We start from the raw sequence: 20,599 nt of genomic DNA on the forward strand, positions 1-20,599 counted from the left end.
CAAAAGCGGTAGTGGAAGACGACATCAACCACGCTGCTTCCATCCCGCTGTATTGCTATGGAAAACCAGTAGGTAGACGTTAAATAGTGCAAACGAACAAACAAACAAACAAAAGACCCAAATTTCACGCTGTAGTCTTACTGTGAAACAACAGTAGGTAGACGTTAAATAGTACAATAACAACAAAAATGGCAGGCCTTCTTTGGATCTTCGTTCTCACCCTCGCTTTGTATTCACTTGTCGAGGCCTCAACCCCGACTCTGCATTATAGCCCTTGCCTTGCCTTGCCTTGCCTTGTTATTTTTATTTTTACTACTTGAACAGAGAAAGCACTGCTGGAACCTTACTGCTTGTCTTAGGAGTATTGGATGCCCCAGTTCCGACGGTTCACACCACCGGCCTGACAACGACCTTATCGCCACAAGTATCACGTGATGCGTTGCGTCTGCCTTGTTTTGTGTTGTTACTTTCCATCTCAGTCCTTCAATCTTGTCTGCTAAACCCATCGCCGTGCTGCACTTTGGTTCAAAATGGCACTCACAGAAGAGCAGATCAAAATCATTTCAGAAAACCCTCTCGAAAATATGCTTGACCATCTTCGAGAAAGATTACGCGTCGACGTCGACAATCCACTGCAGAAAGATATCATAGGCCTCCTAGGAGCTCTTCTTGGATCTCCAGCGGGATTCAGCCTTCCTTCTCCTGATGGACACGGTGAAGTGGAGGCCAAATTATCATCAATTCTAGAGAATGTCCGAAGGGGCGCCGTACAGGTTCCACACCACCAAGACCGCCGACCAGCTCCAAGAACGAAAAGGACATATGAACCTTTTCTTGCGGAGCCCAGCTGTAGAAAGGAGCGATACACTTTTCTACAAGCACGTCCTTGTTATGGGGGAGCAGAAGAAGTCCTACCACCCAAGCAGATTCGAGGTCGATTTCCTTCGGCTCACACGCCATGTTCAGGGTGTCTTCACTGACCAGCCGACCCGCCGATTCGTCCACGCCTTCACTCTTTATGCTTTCAAAATGGAACTCTGGATCTTCGATCGGTCAGGGGCGTACAGCTCGGGTACGTTCGACATCCACGATGAGCCGGACAAATTTGCGCGTGCCCTTGTTGGCTATGCCACAATGGATGACGATACTATGGGCCTAGATACGTTCATGGAGCGGCGGGATGGGCATCGCTACGTCACCTTAGATGATGCGAGTGGCAAAGAAACTAGGCTCCGCCTGGACAAGCTAATTATTCGACAGAAAGCCATTGTGTGTCGCGGGACAACATGCTACAAGACGCAGGACAGCTACGTTGCCAAATTTTCGTGGGCATCAGATAGGCAAAAGCTTGAGGTGGAACAACTGAAACGGGCGGAAGCTATGGGTGTCGAGGGTGTGGCTAGGGTTGTGGCACATGGTCAAATCACTACTATTGCAGAGATGCGGGAGGGACTCCGATTCTCCGCAGCCCACCCTTTTCCGAGCGAGGACGTTTACTTTCACGATTCACTATCAACCATGAGCATGTCAACCAAGCGCAGATCTTCAGCTGATCACACTTCTAGCAATGCATCTGGGTCAAAGAGGCGACGGTCTAGCAATACGAAGCTGAGTCTGTACACACCTGGCGAGGATCTGTGGGAGAACAGGATCTACTCCTGCCTTGTCGTCTCGCCAGCCGGTCGTGTCATCAGCGACTTTAGAAGCATCAAGGAATTGCTGGAATCTGAGCGGGATGCGATCAAAGCGCATCGGTCTCTCTATGTCACAGGTAAGATCTTGCACCGTGACATCTCTTCGAACAATGTTATTATCACCGACCCCGAAACAGCCAATGGCTTCAAGGGCATGCTCATCGATCTTGACTTGGCCAAAGTACTAGACAGTGAACCGAGCGGGGCACGGCACCGGACCGGCACGATGCAGTTTATGGCGATAGAGGTACTGCGCAAGAAGGATCACACCTACCGCCACGACCTCGAGTCGTTCTTCTATGTCTTGCTTTGGATGTGCGGACGGCAAGCATGGAGTAATGGATTCGCTGGTAACCGGAACCCGCCCAAGTATAGCCGCCTCCGGAAATGGGAGATTGGGACATGCGAAGATATAGCAGATACTAAGCGAGGTCATATGTTTGTGGATGGTCTTCAAGATATTATGGAGGAATTTCCAGAGGCGCTGGATGTCGTGAAGCCGCTCTGCCTGAAGATCAGGAATATCCTTTTTCCTTATAACAAGGACATGCCGATGAACATTGGAACACCTATCGGAGATCCAGACCAACTTTACAATCCTATAATAGCTGCCTTAGACGAGGCTATCAGCAAGCTCTAGCTAATGTCAAACAATTATGTTACCACCACTGGTAGGGACTATCGTGGCTGCCAGTATCTTCTTGGTGTAGGTCAGAGATCTTGGAGGGTCTTCACTCCTTCCCAGAGGGATCATGAGCTTGTACCTTGGATCTCTAACTGATGTTTGTGGTCCTGGGACGGGGCCCTCTTTCCGCTAGGCGCAGAGCTCGGCGCTTTGTCTTAGGCCTTTTCCTGTCTATCCAGGGCCTTTCTTGCGAGCTCGCCCGCGGGCCGGTTATGCCAGCCTCCCTCACGTCCTGTCAGGACGTAATCCATACCTTCCTCTGCTCTCGAGAAAATCATTCTTTTGACGACTTCCGCCCGTCTCTTGGTCTTTATCGCGCTCGCATTGCGCTTCGAAGTTCTCCGTGAGAGATATGATCAGCCTTGCGACTGTACCTTTGCGCTTCGAGACTCGTCAGCAGATTGGACATTGTCTATCCACTGCTTATGGACTCTTCCGCGGTCGTCTTCTGGCTGGTAGTATGTATTGGATATGTGCTTGATGTGCTGCCGTTCGCAGATTTGTCTAGGGTTGCTTAGGGTTATCATGTTTTCCCATGGTCGGTCGGGCTGCCCCCGAATTTGAATTTGATTTTATTTAACGTCTACTGGAATCACTAAGATCAAACGACGCCGGATTGGTTACCGGACAGAATTAACCCTTCTGCAGGGCTGACCACAGGTTTTGGGCGAGAGAAGCTCGTATGCTCCCAAGCAAGCTTGTTACTCGTCTTCCACCTGTAGTCGTCAGAAACAAAAAAAAAAAAAAAAAAAAAAAAAGGAAATCCCCAGATATACCCTAAGCGCAGAAGTAGTGGGGCTAACCCCCAACTTCCCCACAAACATTCGTTCCTCTGAAAAACCTGCCACGCTTCCTGAAGTCGTGAAAATCACGAGAGCAAGACGGCGACGTCCAGTGCAGCCTGGGAAAACCCCCAAAGAGAGAAAAAACCAAACTGTGTGAGCATCCGAGGGCTCGTGATATATCCTTCCACTTTTCTGGTGGCCGCTGCCTTGCGCGTGTGGATGAGGCGCCAGACAGCCCCCTTTCTAGTGACATGCCACAGTCACCAGTCTATCCGAGGACAGAGGAGCGCAAGAAAGAAAACAAAACAAAAGAAAAAAAAAAAGGTGCGGACTGTGTGAACTCTCAAAATTCAGTCCTGAGCGTGAAGGTGAACTCCTTGAGTTGGAGTGGTGTTGCGGCGATGAGGAGTTGGCGATCGCGAAAGTTGTCGTGAAAAAGGGGGCGAGTCGACGACGAGGTTATCCTCAAAGTTGGGTAAGTGCGGCCTCAAGGCTCCACAGCTCATTGTCAAGATCCATGACAGAGTCAAAGAAGAAGAAAAGAATGAAAGACGCTTATCAGTGTCATAGACGTCGTCCTCCAGCAGCCCGGAAGAAGGGGAGGCACCAGACCTCAAAGGTACCCCCCCGAGGGTTGTAAGAGGGAGAGTTGGTTGTAAGAGGGTATTGTATTGTATTGTATTATTTTACGTCTACCTACCAATTATTTCGCGGTAATACGACGGCATATTCCGGACAGGAGCCGTTGGCTGATGTCAGCTTCCCGTGGCTCCTCCTGGGCGGTCAGCAATTGCAGGTTTGCTTGGATTTCGAGCGCCTCCTATGACTTTTTAGGGTCCGGCACTTGGGCCAGGATGGCTCTCTGTCCAGCATTGCCCTAGGGCGTGCCTGCTGGGTTCCAGGTATTTTTGGTCTGCGACGACCGCGTGTAATCTAGTCTAAAAGGCCGCCGGCTTTCAGCACGGGGGGGAAGCCCCGGCAGAGTACAGCGGTTTTGTCCTTCCGTATGCATGGCTGCTGCCGCATCATTTTTAATATTTTTCCCGTTCTGCTGGTGGTTGGTAGCAGAGCTCCCTCCACACCTTCACACGGAGCCCTCCTCGACATCTCCTTCCTGTCCTGCAAACGTTTCCTCGTCCTATCTCTTCTCTCTTCCCCTTCCATTCTCCCTCAACTTCGCCCTCCTCGTCCCCTTCTTCGTTGTTGCCCTTGCTGTCGTGGAGTTGGTTGTGTCATCCTAGGCTGCCCTTGTTGTGGTCGCTCCCCTGTAGTCTGCGGTGGCAGTGACCTGCCTCTACGCGTTTCTTGAGGGGGGGCTGCCTCTGTGGTGTCCAGACAGCTCAGCTCGGGCTCGGGTTGTTGTTTCTCTTTAAGGAGCATCAGGTTGCGGCGAAGCACGTTGGCGACATAACTTGTCGCTTTCGTGTTTTTAAGGAGCTTGTCCGCGAACCTTTGGCTCCATGGTCTGGGTAGTGCCTTGCAGGTCCACCAGTGTCCTCGTTCCTTGGCTTGGTTGCAGGCTCTGCATCCAAGTGGGCAGTTGTGTCCCCATCGCTCGTGGTATCTGTCGAAGTCTCCATCGCCAGTTCTAGCCGCGAGGATATGGCCCAGCTCTATTCGAGTCAGCCCTTTGTAGCGGGAGTTGCGGAAGGGTGGTTCAGTGGGGACGCCGGTTCCAAGCGGACGGTATCCTTTTTGTTCTTTCCACCACCCTTCGTAGTCGAGACGTAGCTGGTCTCTTCTCCATCTCCGTGCTCCTGCAAGGCTGAAGCGGTGTTCCGTTACCAGTCCCTGGCATCCCAACTTGGCCTGGGTATCGGCTAGCTCATTGCCTTTGATGCCCATGTGTCCTGGGACCCATAGCACTCGGGCGAGCCTTCCGGGTGTCTTGTCTGCCCAGGCTTTTAGGATTCGTCTGGTTTCGTCTACCGCTTCCTGTGATGTGCTGTTTTTGGTGGCTGCATTTCGGAGTCGGTCCACAACTCCTCTGTTGTCTAGACACAGCCAGATTTCTCCAGCTCCTTCGCGAGCTGTTGCTCGCTTAGTTGCCTCGAGAGCGCCAACTGCCTCCGCATCTGCCACCTCCATCCACTTTCCTAGAGCTATATGGTTTGCTTCTTGGGTAGCTCCGTCTTCTATGATAGCCCATCCTGCGCCCGCGTTGCCACTTGCATCTTTCGATCCGTCGGAGTACGCGACGAGCGTTCCTGGTAGGGTATTCTCTACCTCTGCCTGGTGTCGCTTCGTTTCCTCCTCTTTGCTGAGCCACGTTCGGGGCGACATGTCCGGTCCTTCCCAGAGCGGCCTCAACCTAGTGTGTTTCTCCATTTGCGCTGGGAGGAGTTTGCGTAGCCTCGCCACCACTGGGTTGTAATTTGGCCCTCTCAGAATGTGCCTATCATCTAGTGTGTGCCACCGTATGGCTTCCCTCCTCTTTTCATCCTCCAGGAGGATTTCGAAAGGAGGAATGCCTGCGGCATGGTGTAAGCATTCCCTTGGTGTCGTACGGTACATGGGGAGAGCTGCTCGGAGGCACTTCCTCAGCGAGATGTTCAGCTTCTCTGCTGCCTCTTTTGTTGTCGGTTGTAAGAGGGAGAGTTGAGAGGGAGAGTTGGGGCTGCCCCCGAAATCGGAGGCTTCACATCACACAATACCGGCTGTTTTCATCGTTGAATAGGACCGATGGTGTAGTTGGTTATCACGTTTGTCTAACACTTCATTTGCGAATGGATGGACACAAAAGGTCGGCGGTTCAAGTCCGCCTCGGTTCACTTTTTGGCGATTTAGTCAATCTCTGTCTCCCTTTTGTTCCCGGCCCATCGCGATGTCTTCCATTTCTTTACTCTTTCAGTCAAGATTAAGGGGAAAAATAATATAATATTGCCCAAGACACATATAATGATATCCCGTCATCCTTGTTCTAAACCGGGTGCATGTCCCTCTCTCCTAGTCCCCATCTATATACACACATGGTATGAAACACTCTGGATGGCCAACCAATATAACAAGCTGTCGACAGAAAAAAAAAGAGTGCCCTCATGGCCCTCAAGTCAATCAGCTCCTTCCTTCTAACAAAAACTCGCTTCTCCTTTGCATATTTTTACTTGGAAAAGTGAAGGTCGTAGCCCAGGAACTTGCGAGCCTGGATCTCCTCAACTGACAACCCAGGGTAGCCAATTGTCAGGGGTAGCCAGAAGTACCAGCAAGCACTCAACAGCGCCACAAGAATGCTGCAGGCAATCCATATACTAATCATGCTCTGACCAGCAAACCGTTCCGACGCCGTCAGATGGTGCTTTTGCTCCGTCTCTATCTTGCTCTTCTTACTCTTGGAAGTCTCAATGTCCGAGGGTGTCTCACTGACAAAGATAAATTCCAGCAGAGACCCAGTGACTAGGGAAGATGCCAGGTGGGCGGGGAGGTAGTGATGAAGGAATAGCTGACGGCCCATCAAATAAAACGGAAAGTAGTGGGTGGCCCAAGCGAGGAAGAAGAAGCCTGTAGAGTTGTAGAAGCGCGAGCGTGTGCGGTGGTCAAGGGCATCCAAGCCACGGCGCAATGACAGCTGGTCCGCCAGGACAATACCAGCATACACAGCCATCAAACTGCTCGCTAGCCACCAGCCAACAGTGTTGCCAACAAAGTAGATCTGCTGGCGAGTGTCATTGTGAGTCCAGAAGCTGACACCACGAAGCAGGAATGGCCACTGGTAAGGCTGGCTAGCATAAGGGTGGCTGCTAGTCAGCTTGTTGTTGTGGTAGAACATTGAGCTCTGCAACTCCAGCCACTTTTTGAGAAAAGGCATATGCTTGACCTTACGTTCTTCCTTTGCGCGACGCTCGCTGTCAGCAGGAACCGAGGGGGCATCCTCGATATACCAAACATTGGAGCTAGGGGCAATAGCCTTGTTGCCATTGATTTCTTGCTGCTTAAACGCCCATTCAGGCAGGGGTTTAGTGTGAGTCCACATGGCAACCTTGCTGGGGTAATGGATAAGCTTGAAATAGCTAGCAACAGTCTTGAACGACTGATTAGGCTTGCCGTTCTCAATGCGGATTTCAAACAGGGTATCGTTGACACGGTCGCCAAAGGCATCAGCCTGTGACACAGTAGTAAATTCCTGATTGGTGGGGTAGTAAGGCGAAGCAACATCATGCGACAGCAAGATAGTATCAGTGACCATGTGGCGAAGACGGACAAGGTCATGGTTCTTGACTTTGCGACCCAGAGACTGGTCGTTGTAGTCGGAAGGGAGGATTTGCCAGTAGTTGTTCGTGTCATTGAAAGGATATCCAGTGACCTGCTGGCCCTGACTAGACACGCGACCATCGTCGTATCTCAGAGGGTAACGGTCAGGGTGACTGTGGAGATAGGTCTTAGTCTCCTTGTGACGCAGAGTAATCGAGTCCTGATAGTGGATATCAATGGCGTTGGCCAACATCAAGTTGTCACTCAGGGTTTCCTGGAACTCGGGCGTCATAAAATCATCGCCAGGACCGGAGCGCGACAACACAGCAAAATGAACCTGGAACCAAAATAGGTAGAAGATGAAGGGCAGGATAATCAAACCCACAGCACGTGCAGCAAAGTGCTTCATGAACACCGGCATCGCCAGCGCACCACCAGGGCGCTTGATGTCCAAAAGCTCCCATAGGTCGATAGCGACAGCAGAGCCAATAGTAATAAAAGCAAACAGGCCAACATACTTGGTGGAGATGTCGCACGACAAGGCAAATCCAGTCAGAACCAGCCACTTCCACCACTTGCGAGAAAAGGGCTCATGGCGCAGCTTGTAGAACTTGATGTAGAACAGTAGCGAACAGGCCATAGCCAGGACCAGTGTAGCATCGAGTAGAATGAGGCGCGTCTGGCCAATGTGGGCGTTGTCGAGCAGAACCAGGGCGGTTGCCAAAATGCAGGCAGGAACACTGTAGCCAGATTCCCACATGATCAAGTACACAACCGAAACAGTCATGGCACCCAGGAAGGCAGGGAGACCACGGTAAGCGACGTAGGGGACTTTGTTGGCGACATAAGAGTCGCCAATGTTATCGAATTTGAAGCTACCATCGTAGCCGACCATCCAACCAACAAAGGCGAACAGGAGCTTAGCAAAGGGGGGGTGTACATCGAAGAAGTAGGTGCGTTGGATATAGTACGAGGCGAACTATGGAAGGAGAGAAGAGTAGAAGCTGGTTAGTATATACAGGACTAGGTTATGTTGAAGAAAAAAGCGATCAATTGTAGCCGCACGGCTACTTAACTCATCACCCGCCAATAACCTACCTTACCAAAGTGCACCTCATCGAAGACGACCTCGTCAGGATGGCTGATACCCCAGAACCGGGTGGCAAAGGCCATCAAGGTCATGATCGAGAAGGTGAACCAATGAGCTGTCTCGCACTTAGCCTTGGTCGCTCTGCCCTTGTTGTTCTTCTTGACAGTCTCATCTAGAATTTCATCGTTGGGGTCGAGACCGGAGCTTATTTCATGCGGAGGAGCACCTTTGCGATGCCGCAAGGTGCCCTGCGGCGTTGACGGGCCTGGCATAGTAGTAGTAGCTTCACGACAAGGCGGCAAGACGAACAGGTGGTCAGTGTGTGTGTATAGTCTTTACAGCTATCGGGATGGATGAGTGAAGTAGATGTATGATACAAAAAGAGGCGAGGGACAAAAGAAGGAAACAAAAATAAGAGAATTGATAGTGAGCAACCAAAGATAGAGAAAAAAGAGAGACGGAGGCCACTTGTTTTAACTTGAAGCCTCGACAAAGATCGAAGCGAGGCCCAGCCAGTAATCACCAGTTTTCCAAGATTCCAAATTTTTCAGTTCTCTTTGGAAAACAGGTAGTTGCTGTTCTTTCGAAACTTGTTCAACTTTTCACTCAGCGTTCCCGAGCTTGTAGGGATTTGGCAATTGCTGTTTTGTTCTTTTGCCCTATTACTGTGAACTTGCTTGATGGGTTCAGGCCACTTGGCAGCTGCTCAGGGACGCGCCATCCAAATCCTCCTTCCCTCCGCAGCACCCCTGAGCCTCCCGAACCGGCCACTGCTAACAGCTGCACACCATTCTCGCCAGCTGCCAGCCTATAGAAGCTTGCGATCCACATTTAACCTCACCTCAAGCCTGCTATTCATTCGCTAGCTGGAGCTTGAATCCACGAGCATCATCCAAGCCAAAATTATATTGCACCTATTTCTACACCAATTCCGCACTCTCTTCCGAGTCTTGCATGTGTTATATGTGCATCCTGTCCTCCAATGTCCTTCTCATAATCAATCCTTACAATGGCGCGCAATCCTGTCGTGCCTCCCAACAAACGCCGCACCTCGCCCCCACCCCTCCTCCCCTTCGACATGGCCAATGGCTCGTACCAGCCTCAGTCTTCCTATACCGTGCGGTCATTCCGGATGAGGCTCCGGCGGGTTATGCGCACGCCATGGCCACGCGTGTTCATTTGCCTTTTTGCCCTGCTCCAAGTCCTAGATATTGTGAACATTCACCTGCACCTTGCAGTTGTGCACGACAGCAGCGACATTATGGAACTCTCCCGTCGCCACCAAGGCGAGCGCATTTACATTGCCAGCATGCATTGGAACGACGGACCCCTAATCCGCAACCATTGGAGCAACGCCGTCTTGCAACTGGCTGACGTCCTCGGCCCTGACAATGTCTATGTCAGTGTATATGAGAGCGGAAGCTGGGATGACACTAAAGATGCCCTCGGCGAACTAGAGGCCAAGCTAGAGCGTCTGGGCGTGGCAAGGAGTATTACACGGTCGTATGTCACGCACAAAGACGAGATTGAAGCGGCCCCCGTGGGCGACGGGTGGATTAATACGCCCAGGAACAAGCGCGAACTACGGCGAATACCGTTTCTAGCCAAGCTGCGCAACCGGACATTGCGCGATCTGGAGACTCTTCACAAGCAAGGAGTGCACTTTGATAAAATCCTTTTCCTAAATGACGTGGTGTTTACCGTAAGTGCGCTACACAGAGAGAAATACAAAATGCTCTTGCGTCTTATGGCAGCTGCTAACCGTGGTCTTTCTTTTTTTTTTTTTTTTTTTCGATAGGCCGAAGATGCTTTGCGTCTGCTAGATACAAACGAGGGAGTCTTTGCTGCTGCATGCTCTCTAGACTTTTCAAAACCCCCACAATACTACGACACTTTTGCACTGCGTGATTCCGATGGCAAAGCCCACCTGATGCCCACGTGGCCCTACTTCCAATCTGCCGCTTCCCGTAATGCCATGCTTCTCAACGAGGCTGCTGTGCCCGTCAAGAGCTGCTGGAACGGTATTGTAGCTATGGCGGCTGCGCCGTTTTTAGATGCATCTAAACCGCTACGCTTCCGGGGGATTCCGGATTCTTTAGCTATCCAACATCTCGAAGGCAGCGAGTGCTGTCTAATTCACGCTGATAATCCCATGAGCAAGGAAATGGGAGTGTTTCTCAATCCGCAAGTCCGAGTTGCCTACAACTACGAAGCATACCAAGCCACACATCCGCTAAATGGCGAGAGCTGGCTGACATGGGGCCAGATTGCAAAAGGCCTTTGGGAGAGTCGCATACGCAGACTATTTACCTTCACTTTCACCAAAGACTGGGTTGTTTCCAGTAGAATTCGTAGTTGGAAGTCCCAGTCTCATCGAAACAGTGAGCCGGGAGACTTTTGTCTGATCAATGAGATGCAGGTTCTTGTTGAGAACGGCTGGGCTCATGTTTAAGGCAAACGACACCTAGTCATGTACATAAGCAAATACATGTGCATAGTTTTAGACTATTCTTACGGGCTACTCCCGCCTTTGGCTACCTACTACGTTTCGCTTTGTTTGCATGCTACAAACTACAGGCACTGTTATTCATCTGGGATGAGCGGGTTTCTTTTCAATCTCTTTTTTTAAATTGTTTTTTTATTCGCAAGTTAAAGATAAAAGTTCAGGCATTTCCTCCCCTTAGTCATGTTTGTGTAAGTTTATATGTGTATATATTTTCCTCTTATAATCAAATTTAACACAGCATCCAAAAGCCCCAAAGTGTAACAAACAACACTAGTATTTAATGAAAACTGAATCTTCACATCTCTAATCTAAGTTGATACCAACGGTACCATGGTCCGCCAAATGCTAAGCGACATTCGACAAACGCCCTCTGGCTTCACCCAGTACCACAAGTTTACTTGCGCATGGCATTCATAGACACGGACGCGCGGTCTCTCAGAGCTAGGCAAGCAACAGCATCCTCTTTCGCGACTCTTCGTCACTATCCGACCCATCACTATATGTTGGGTTAGGGTCGTACAGCTTGGTGCTGTTTAGCCGTGTCGAGATTTCTTCTATGTGTTCTTCGACTCTATTCCTGCGGCGGCGTGGGTGCCGAGAAGTGCGGTCTTTGCGTTGAGTGGGCCGACGGCCTTCATCTTCGCTGGTCGGTGCAGTCGGCACTGGCGGAGGGGGGGCATGATGAGCCCGCTTTTCATGCTGAAAGGCTTCCTGTTGATTATTAGGGCGGGCATGGGCCGGCATAGGGTAACTATGAGGCAGGTGTGCTCCGGGAATACCTGACAGAGGGTATGGATCATGAGAGAATACAGGGGGTCCCTGAGGAAAGGATCCGGGAAAGCCCTGAGGAATATTGGGGTTGTGTGGCGCAAAGCTAGTCGGGCCTGACGCCATGGCGGCATATATACCATGACTTGGGCTGGAGCCATAGGGGCTGCAAGGTGAGGCCGCATGAGGGGGCTGCTGTTGAGGCAGGTTGGCGGTAAGTATGGCGTTGACTTTCTTTTCGACCTCCTTCTCAATAACCTTGTCGAGCTTTTGCTTTTCGGCTCGGCGGCGGCGGCGACGCTCGCGGTCTTGGCGGTCTTTTTCTTTTTCCTTTTCAGCCCAAGACTTCTCAGCCTCGTACATCTCGCAGTCTATCCGCTCGTATTCTTCGATCTCAGCCTTGTTGCGAGCTTTCTCCTTCCGGGCCAGGCGGCGAAGCTCACGGTCTTCCCTTTGCTGCTGCTCGTATTCAACGTTAGGGGAGCCGCGAGGGGAATCATATGCAGGACAGTCAGAGTAATAGTAGCGTTGGGAAGGCATGGCTGTTGGATGATCTGCTGGACGACTAGCGTGAGTAGATTTGGAGCAAGACGAGACTGACCTAGAAATCGATGTATCTGATAGACGCGAATTTATGTGTATTTTTGTGTGTATCTGGGCAGATTTTAATGCTGCGGGCAGTTCAGCCAGAGAGTGGTTGTTTTGGAAAGGTAAAGATGATAAATAGAGTGAAAGTGATAAGTGCAGAGAATTGCTATCGTTTGTGTTATCGGTGATTGGCGAAGATGGTGTATCAGCAAACCTCCGACAAAAGGTTTCCTGCTCCCCATACTTATAGGCTGAAATCGCTCCGTGGTTTCTTTGTTCCATCGCGATGAATATTCGAGGTGTTTTGCAATGCTTGAGTAAAGGAGATGAAAGCCAGCTTTGTAGTTAGCTGGTCAGGACGCGTGCAGGATCTGTCGGGGATCAGGTTCAATGAGATTCTGGTAGAAAGAAACGAGCCTTGCCATCATTGTAAATATCTGTAGGCGCAGAAAGACACGGACGGAAAGACGCAGAAGAGCGGCTTTGTTTCTCTGGAGAGACAAAGGCTGTAAAAAAGCAGCTTTGTTGGAACAAAGAAACAAGGAAGTCAAGAGAAGCCACTACAAGCAGTTCGCTGTTTTCTATTGTTTCTCTTCAGACAACTAGGCCAAAAGAAGAGTGGGAAAAACAGATGGCCTCTTTGTTCCCACCGGAGCAGCCGTACTTATAGGAAAGGCAGAGAGAGTCTCTTCTGTGTGCCCAGCCCAATCTCACTCATTAGGCTCAGGCTTTTTTTTGTTTGCCTCTTTGCTACGCTGTCCTGGGTTGGGCCTGCCGTGCCTCAAAATTTGCCTGTGTTTGCTTCTGCTTTGTCATTTGCCGATAACTACACCTTCGAGCTTTTCTTGAGCATTCTCCGTCTTCGTGGAGGACAGCTGTGATGTTCTTTGGAGTTACACAGATAACCTTCGAGAATCCTATGCGAAGCCTAACCCCACTTTACTAGGCCCCAGCCGCTGCATTCGTCAACCCTAACCCTATACTGCACACACACATCCAGGAGTGCTCTCCCTATGCTCGGCTTCTCTTTGCGTGTCATTTTTTTGCTGTTTTTAGGAAACCTCACTCGTACTGGTGATTGCTAAAGACCAACTGCTATTCTACGGCTAGGCTTCTGCCATATTTAAAGTCTAATAGCCGCGTCTAAAGTCCTTATCACCGAGCAACGCCGCCAAGTTTCAAGTAACGTGATCCGTTGAGTTTGCTATGATGCTACAAACATACGTGAGACATTGGCGGGAGTGGGGAGGAAGGGGCAAAGCAAAACCGATTAGTGACTTGGGCTTACGTTGGCATGGGGAACGGAAAAAAAAAAGTAACTGGGAGGGCCGGACGCCGAGTAGACAAAGTGTGCTCTCTTTTGGGTGGCCGGATCAGTTTGGCCTTTACGAGGAAGAGGAACAAGGGGAAGGAAAGGATCGGGACTTGACTTGACGTTGAAGTCGGGATTCTTCATGGGTGGCATGGAGAGGGGCTAAGCTTCTAAGCTACCCTTCAAAAGATCCTCCTGCTCAGGCAACCAACCAGAAACTAACGTGGCGAAGGTGGGATATATTGAAGCCTAGGAGCAAGAAGCTCCACAAAGTCATCGAGCTACACGGCCAGGAAGTTGGTAGCTTGGCGTTTTGTTTTAGTTCTTCCTAGCCTAGAATGATGGATGGACCAAAGGAAGAAGGGTGAGAAGGTGAGCAAAAAGGCCAGAAAAAGGATGCCAGGTTTTTGCCTTGTTCGATTGTTTTAACGTTTTAGAGAGCCAAGGGCTGTGTAGCTGACACAAGCTCTCAAACGGCAGAGTGAATGCACAAGATCAAGATAAGACCAAGGCAGAAAAATAAAAAAAAAATAAAAATAAAAACAAGAAACAGAAAGCACGCACAGAGGGGCACAGAGCAAATAGATTGAGCAGCAAACAATGGCAGCCAGAGCGAAAGAAAGCAAGCAAGCAAGCCAGCAAGCAAGCCAGCAATGCTTTAGCAATGGCACACGGGCCACTATACCTGCTAACATGAAAGCAAAAAGTCGAGCCAAGCCAGGCCAAGCCAGGCCAGCAGGCTAAGCCCATATGGCGTATGGCGTTTCGCGAGGACTGTCTTGCAAAACACCTCTGAAGGCCCGGGTTTAGGATTGGCTGGTGCTCGCCTGTTGTCGCCCGAAGAGTCACAGAAAAAGAAGGGAAAGGAAAGACAAGGAAGCCAAGGCGTGTATGTAAACTGCATAGGCTGCATGTATACATGTGCATACATACATGTACCAGCACTCAAACTGCAAGTCGTCATACGTTGCGCTGTATGCACGTTGGCTGTGGCAGTAGCGCGGCAATACAATCATGATTATAGTATGCCTGCATTCCTTGGACCCAGCCTGGATCTCACGACCCAAGCAGCCCGAAGCCAAGACGCAAGTTCTTGAAGCAGAGTTGAAGGGGAGGAGAGGAGGGGAGAGGAGAGGAAGGACTTGTTGGGCTGGCCTTAGGAAAGGATTGGCGTATGATTTTTCGCCAAGTGCTCTTTTGTCTCTCTCTTTTATTTAGCCGCCCTAGGCAGGATGATGATGGATCAAAGGCAGCAGGCATTAGAGACAAGAGACAGAAAGAAGAGAGACGAGACGAGACGAGACGAGCAGCGAGAGACGAGAGACGAGAGACGAGAGGGAGTCAGAAACTAGCGGAGCCTAGATGTTCCGGATGGTCACTCGTCTTAGAAAGCACGGGCTAACGGGAGGTCGAGACGGAAAGGAGAGATCGACAAGAAGGAGAATCGAGAGCGTCATAGCGAAAGCCAAAGCGGAAGCCAGAGCCAATTGGCCGACGGGGCGCTTGCTCTTATGGTCTTATTTGACGTTTTAAGGAAGATAAGAGTGGGTTGAATAGGGTTAAATTCGTGCATCATCACAGGAGTTCATGGGTGAAGGAGGCTTCTTGCTACCGTGGGCTGGCTATTAATAGGGATTTTTGACTCCTTTTTTTTTCTTTTTTTTTTCTTTTTTTTCTTCTTTTTTTCCCTAATTTTTAATAATTTAGTAATTCATTAATTTTTGATTTTTAATCTCTTCATTTTTCATCTTTCCTCCTCTTCCTAGCCCCTTCCCCTCCCCCTCGACTGCCTTTTTATTTTTGGCTCCCTTCTTCTCGTCTTCTCTTCTTCCTTTTCTCCTTCGCTCTTTTCCTTCTCTTCTGGCATTAGCATGGTTTGCAGCAGGAATAGCATTAGGGGCATGAATATTTTAGGGTGACAGGACCTAACTCAGCCACAGACACCAGCAGCAGAGATAAGGCCATATGGAAGCAAAAACAAAGCAAAACAGCGCGCTGCCTGTAGGCCCCCCCCCCCGTTTTCGTCTATTACACAGTAATCATGCTCGTTGTGTCGTTTTACCTCTCTAACAAGCTCCAAACGAGACCGGAATCCCAGATAAGATCTTCCCAAACCTCTGATGAAAATGGCTTCTCGAAACAAATCTGCAGCCAGCCAAGCCAAGCAAAGAAAGAGCTGCCTCAATTGAACCCAAGCTCTCCACCCCTGGACTGCAGTTTGGCCTGCAGTTTGGTTTAAATGATGCCAAATCTCGTGCTCGAGCCACATTCAGGCGGATGGCTTTTCTGTGCTTTGCTGGGGGAGGCTGTGCTTTTGCTTTGGTGGACATACAGTGTTAGAGGGGAGGGGAAAGCAGGGGAGCAGGAACTTTTTGCCTCTTTTCTACATCTGATCCAGAGCGAGAGGAGAGCGAGCATAGCATCTAGTCTCCGCCCAAGTCTTGTCTCTAGTGCCCACTCGCTCTGCAATAGCGCAAGTCTCCGCTCTGCTTGGTGGAAGAAGCGGTGCATTGCAGGGCTGCACTAAATCCCACGTAACCCGGTTTGTTGGTTGAGCATGCACCTTCCGTCCTCGAGAACCATGGAGACACGGACAAACAGTTGTAGAATCATTGCAGTCAGTCGTTCAGTCGTTCAGTCATTCAGTCATTCAGTCAGTCAGTCAGTCAGTCAGTCAGTCAGTCATAGTAGCGTATCAAAGAATATATTATATTGCAGCTTAGCTAGCTGCGAGTCGCGGTCACATAGAGAGACTTGGCTTTAGTGCTTGTACTGGTACTCCTTGTCGACTTTGCTTTTTGCGGCAGGCCAGCACAGCGGAGGGTTGCGCACAAGTACCAGGTACGCCAGCAGCCACTGCCCACTTCTTTTCTTCCTGCCCCTTTTATGGCCTGTCTGAAAGAGGCAGGGGCGCGCTACTTTGTATGTGTGCCTTTTGAGCTTCCTTCTGTGCCAGGAAACCCAGGAAATTTCCCAGGTCGAGGGCAACCAATCAAGTCTGTATGGGTGGGGCACAAGCTAGGCAGCAGTCTTCACTGGGCCAGTCAAATAGATGAATTTGGCTGGCCAGCAGCTTCGTGCTGTCGAGAAAAGGAAAACTGCTTTTATTTTTATTGTGTTTTTTTTTCTGCTGCATAATACTAGCAGCACTCGCCAACTTCGTCATAATTGATACATGCTCCTTTGTCCTCTCCCCTCGCTGATTTCTTTTTTTCCTTTTTTCCTTTTTTCTTTCTCTTTTCCTTTTCTTCTCCTCTCTTCTGATCACTGTGCGCTGGCTCCTGCCATAAAAAACATCGTCACTCGTCCGCTCCGCCGATATACGCTGCTGCGTCTTGCTGTGTTGCTGTGTCTCCGCAAGCAAACCACAAACCACGACTCCTCTAGTTCCGCTGCTGTCGCTCCTCCGCCTGTGTCTTCCATCGTTTTCGATCGGATTGCGATCTTTCCATATCACTCTCATCTCAGGCTTACTCCAAAGCCGGCTTTGTCCAGCAGGCCTCGCTGTTTTCTTGTCTTCATTTCGTGCAGCTCTGGTCTGTTGGCTCCTACCTCTCAACTCGCATCCCAATTCCTGCACTCTGTGCGCTTTTGTCTATTAGCCATTTCACACGCACGCTCGTATTCATCCGCATCCCTACCACTTGCAAGTCAGTTTAGTGGATTATAAATCGCAGTCTCTCCCACCCCCCGCTGCCCGACCGCTATCTGTCATCACCACTTTTCATGACCGACACCCTAGATCCAGTCTTCTGAGAATCTAGTGCGCCTATTATTACCGCTCCTATTTCAACTCTTCACTGGTATGCTTTGACCTCTTTTCCTTTTCGCTGTTCTGTTCTACTTCAAACTACGAATTGCCCTTCCCAAAATTTGCCATCGCCGTCTCACACACCCCCTTCTATTTCCCTTAAATCCGTAGTCCGTCCCATCCCTTAGTCCCTTCCCCCCTCCCTGTAAACAAAATCGAGTCCAAGGCCTGGCTGGGACTTCTTATCTCACATGCGTCCAATCCTTGAGCCGATTTAATCGTTCCTCTCCCGTTCATAATTCCTCGCCATCAACCTCACACTCATCCGTTCATCGCTCCCATTTTTATTCTGCTTGCTTTGGTCCTGGCCTACTCGTCATTGCCGCTTACTAAGATACGGCAGCTGCACTGCATAGTCTTGTCTTCCCCCCACGTTCGCCATCTACCTCGCCACCATGTCTGCCTCCGTGAACTCCGGTTCCCGTAATTCTGGGGCCGACAGCCAGGGAATGCGCAGAACTTCTCCTGCCAGCTTCACCCCGCCATCGCTCACCCGCGCCACCCGCTCTAGTCCGGAGGACTACGTCTCCAACTCGCTGCTCGACTCTCTTGCAAACCTCACTCTAGACATAACGGTCCCATCTGCCACTCCTGCCCCAGACAGGGTGACTGACAAGTCTATCGCTGCCACTCCCCAGGTCTTCGACAAGCCCAACGTCGACCCTGTCGTGGAAAATGTAGAGCGTCTGCATGTTCCCAGATTATCGCGGAAAAACCTGCTGGATCTTCGCCGTCGCCGGTCCTCTTCTGCCGACAGCGCTATTGGCTGTCTTTCGGATGACTCCGAGTCTGAGGAGAAGGCGTCGGACACTAGCAGCAAACGCTCTAATTCTGTGGATATTTCCCGGCTAAGCCAGAAGACTGAAATCCGCATGATGCAATTTATTTTAAAACCTTTAATATCGAAGCCTTCTCTGAAGGACTTCCGCTCAATTGTTCTAGATGTGCCTAGACGCATCTCCACCCACAGAATCTCCTGCCTGAGAGACTTAGAAAAGACGTTGATCTTTATGGCACCCGTAAGTCAGACTGTTTCCATCTCTGGTGTTTGGGAAGATACTTACCGTCGTCTGTTAAAGGAGAAAGCCATAACCGCCAGGTCGTACCTCGACTTTTGCCTGTCCTCTGTTGCTTGCATCAAGCGCACTGTTGATTTTATTCCTGAGCGTGAACGTACTCGTCACGGCGACCGTCTTTACACCAACGCCTACTTCTCCGATCTCACTGATCAGATTCGCCAGTACGCTGCTCACCTGGCTGTGTCAAAGGCTCAGATAGCTGCCGGCAAAGAATCTCTGGCTCTCGCTCATCCGTACGTCTGCTCCCCTTGGGCTGCTTCTGAGGAAACTGATCTGCCACCTGTGGTGCCGGTATCGGCCAATGAGCAGCTCACTGCTACCCTGGCTTTACCGCAAGGCTGTCCTTTACTAACAAAAAGCTTACATTGCAGTGGTGACGAAATTAAACTCTACGGAGGCATGTCTCAAAACGGCCGCCCGGCACAGCTTGTCCGCGTGACTAAAGATGGAATCACCATCTCTGTCGAAACCGGCGAGATTCTCGAAGATCTTAACGGCCCTGTCGCTCACCAACCGCCGATTCGCATGAAGCGTAGCTTGAGCGAACAGCTGGCTGACGACGAAGAGATCATGCGCTCAATGGCTCGTAGAAAGAAGAACCCCACTCCTGAAGAGCTGGCTCCCAAGAGATGCCTACATCCTGGTTGCAACAAGGAGTTCAAGCGTCCTTGCGACCTGACCAAGCACTCCAAGACCCATCTGCGTCGCTGGAAGTGCCCTGAGGTCGATTGCAAATACCACACTTACGGATGGCCAACTGAAAAGGAGCGTGATCGCCATATCAACGATCGTCACTCCTCGGCTCCTCCTCTCTTCAAGTGCCAGTACTCTCCTTGCCCTTACTCGTCCAAGCGCGAGTCAAACTGCAAACAGCACATGGAAAAGACGCATGGCTGGAAATACGTCCGTACCAAGTCCAACGGAAAGAAGGACGATGAGTCTCCTGAAAACATTCCCACCCCTGACATGGTCAACACTCCTGGCTCCATGCAGCAAACCCCTAACCTACCGAACATCCTGACTCCCTCTAGTGTCGAGAGTGCTGGAATCGCTACCCCTCAGACAGGGTCGTTGCCCCAGTTTGCGCTGGAAAACAGCCTAGAGTTTCCTACCTACATACCCGATGAATTCCTCACGTCCTACAACCCTCAGTACATTGACGCAATGGACGGCATGGACGAGAACGTCATGGATCTCGGTCTTGATATCCCCCCCTCCACCAACATCCCGGAGCTTGGTGCTACTCCCACCAGCCTGCAATCACAGTCACCGGGAGACATGGCGGCCGATGCTGTTGACTTTGCCGTGACTGACGACATCTATGCTGCTGCGATGCAGATGACTCCTGACAACATAGACTATGCTTCTATTCTGGGTCAGTCTCAGCTTCCTCAGCAGATGCAGCTCCCCTTCAACAGCAGCTTTTTCAAGATGCAGCAACCGCCCAACCTCGACATGGTGTCTCCCATGAATGAGGCAGAGGCTATGCTCTACACTCCTGGTTCTCTCGATGCTAACAACTTCGATGACATGAGTGGACTGGCTATTTCTGGCGGTCTGGACTTTCCGCTGTTCCCTGGCGCAGCTCCTACGCTCAAAAATGAAGTGATTCCTGCGTCGCTATTTGACGATCTATCCATGCCTGGGTATACTGAGTCACCACATGCTTCACAGATGTTGTTTGGCCAGTCTGGTATGGACTGGACTTCGGGTGCCTATGACGGTTCGCAGTAGCTGGGGCGATTTCACACTTCATTTATTCGTTCAGACTTCTCGACCCAATTTGCGTAGTATCCCGACCCCAGCTCGCAACTCGATTGCACCACGTTTTGTTTTTGTTTTTGTTTTTCCATACCTCTTGGCCACTTCACTCTTACGACTTGATGACTCACTCCTCTCACCAAACACTGATGAATTCTCCCCATATCAACTGTTTTTCTTTCTTTTTTTTTCCTCTTAGTTTTCATGTTTATTTGTTTGTGTGGCAGGCCTTTGCGTTCTGCCCCTCTATCTCCATATCAGTCACTGTTCCCAAACTTGACCACTCGAACTCTATTTGAGATGGAGGCGTCTGTGTTAGTACTTGTTATCAT

At 50.4% G+C, this 20,599-nt stretch overlaps 6 protein-coding genes across 6 annotated transcripts; 3 read left to right on the top strand and 3 right to left on the bottom strand.

Annotated features, from left to right (window-relative positions):
• Window positions 1-530: 530 nt before the first annotated feature.
• HOO65_030060 (serine/threonine-protein kinase Sgk2) lies at window positions 531-2,334 on the top strand (the record flags this gene model as incomplete). The annotated part of the gene is made up of 2 exons (XM_071002073.1): window positions 531-714; window positions 761-2,334. 2 exons carry the CDS (start codon window positions 531-533, stop codon window positions 2,332-2,334), a joined length of 1,758 nt encoding a protein of 585 aa, XP_070859739.1.
• Window positions 2,335-4,334: 2,000 nt separating this feature from the next.
• On the bottom strand, window positions 4,335-5,492 carry HOO65_030061 (Ribonuclease H-like protein; the record flags this gene model as incomplete). The annotated part of the gene is made up of 1 exon (XM_071000304.1): window positions 4,335-5,492. One exon carries the CDS (start codon window positions 5,490-5,492, stop codon window positions 4,335-4,337), a length of 1,158 nt encoding a protein of 385 aa, XP_070859740.1.
• Window positions 5,493-6,264: 772 nt separating this feature from the next.
• HOO65_030062 (mannosyltransferase PMTI) lies at window positions 6,265-8,714 on the bottom strand (the record flags this gene model as incomplete). The annotated part of the gene is made up of 2 exons (XM_071001930.1): window positions 6,265-8,331; window positions 8,451-8,714. 2 exons carry the CDS (start codon window positions 8,712-8,714, stop codon window positions 6,265-6,267), a joined length of 2,331 nt encoding a protein of 776 aa, XP_070859741.1.
• Window positions 8,715-9,451: 737 nt separating this feature from the next.
• HOO65_030063 (glycosyltransferase family 69 protein) lies at window positions 9,452-10,894 on the top strand (the record flags this gene model as incomplete). Its single annotated transcript, XM_071002181.1, has 2 exons — window positions 9,452-10,144; window positions 10,241-10,894. The coding sequence occupies 2 exons, from the start codon at window positions 9,452-9,454 to the stop codon at window positions 10,892-10,894; spliced, it is 1,347 nt and encodes a 448-aa protein (XP_070859742.1).
• Window positions 10,895-11,389: 495 nt separating this feature from the next.
• HOO65_030064 (uncharacterized protein) lies at window positions 11,390-12,256 on the bottom strand (the record flags this gene model as incomplete). Its single annotated transcript, XM_071000305.1, has 1 exon — window positions 11,390-12,256. One exon carries the CDS (start codon window positions 12,254-12,256, stop codon window positions 11,390-11,392), a length of 867 nt encoding a protein of 288 aa, XP_070859743.1.
• Window positions 12,257-17,822: 5,566 nt separating this feature from the next.
• On the top strand, window positions 17,823-20,240 carry HOO65_030065 (Zinc finger transcription factor ace1; the record flags this gene model as incomplete). Its single annotated transcript, XM_071000306.1, has 1 exon — window positions 17,823-20,240. One exon carries the CDS (start codon window positions 17,823-17,825, stop codon window positions 20,238-20,240), a length of 2,418 nt encoding a protein of 805 aa, XP_070859744.1.
• Window positions 20,241-20,599: the final 359 nt, after the last annotated feature.

Source organism: Ceratocystis lukuohia (assembly GCF_044167205.1).
Source record: "Ceratocystis lukuohia strain C4212 chromosome Unknown Supercontig3_pilon, whole genome shotgun sequence".
Taxonomy (NCBI): Eukaryota; Fungi; Ascomycota; class Sordariomycetes; order Microascales; family Ceratocystidaceae; genus Ceratocystis; species Ceratocystis lukuohia.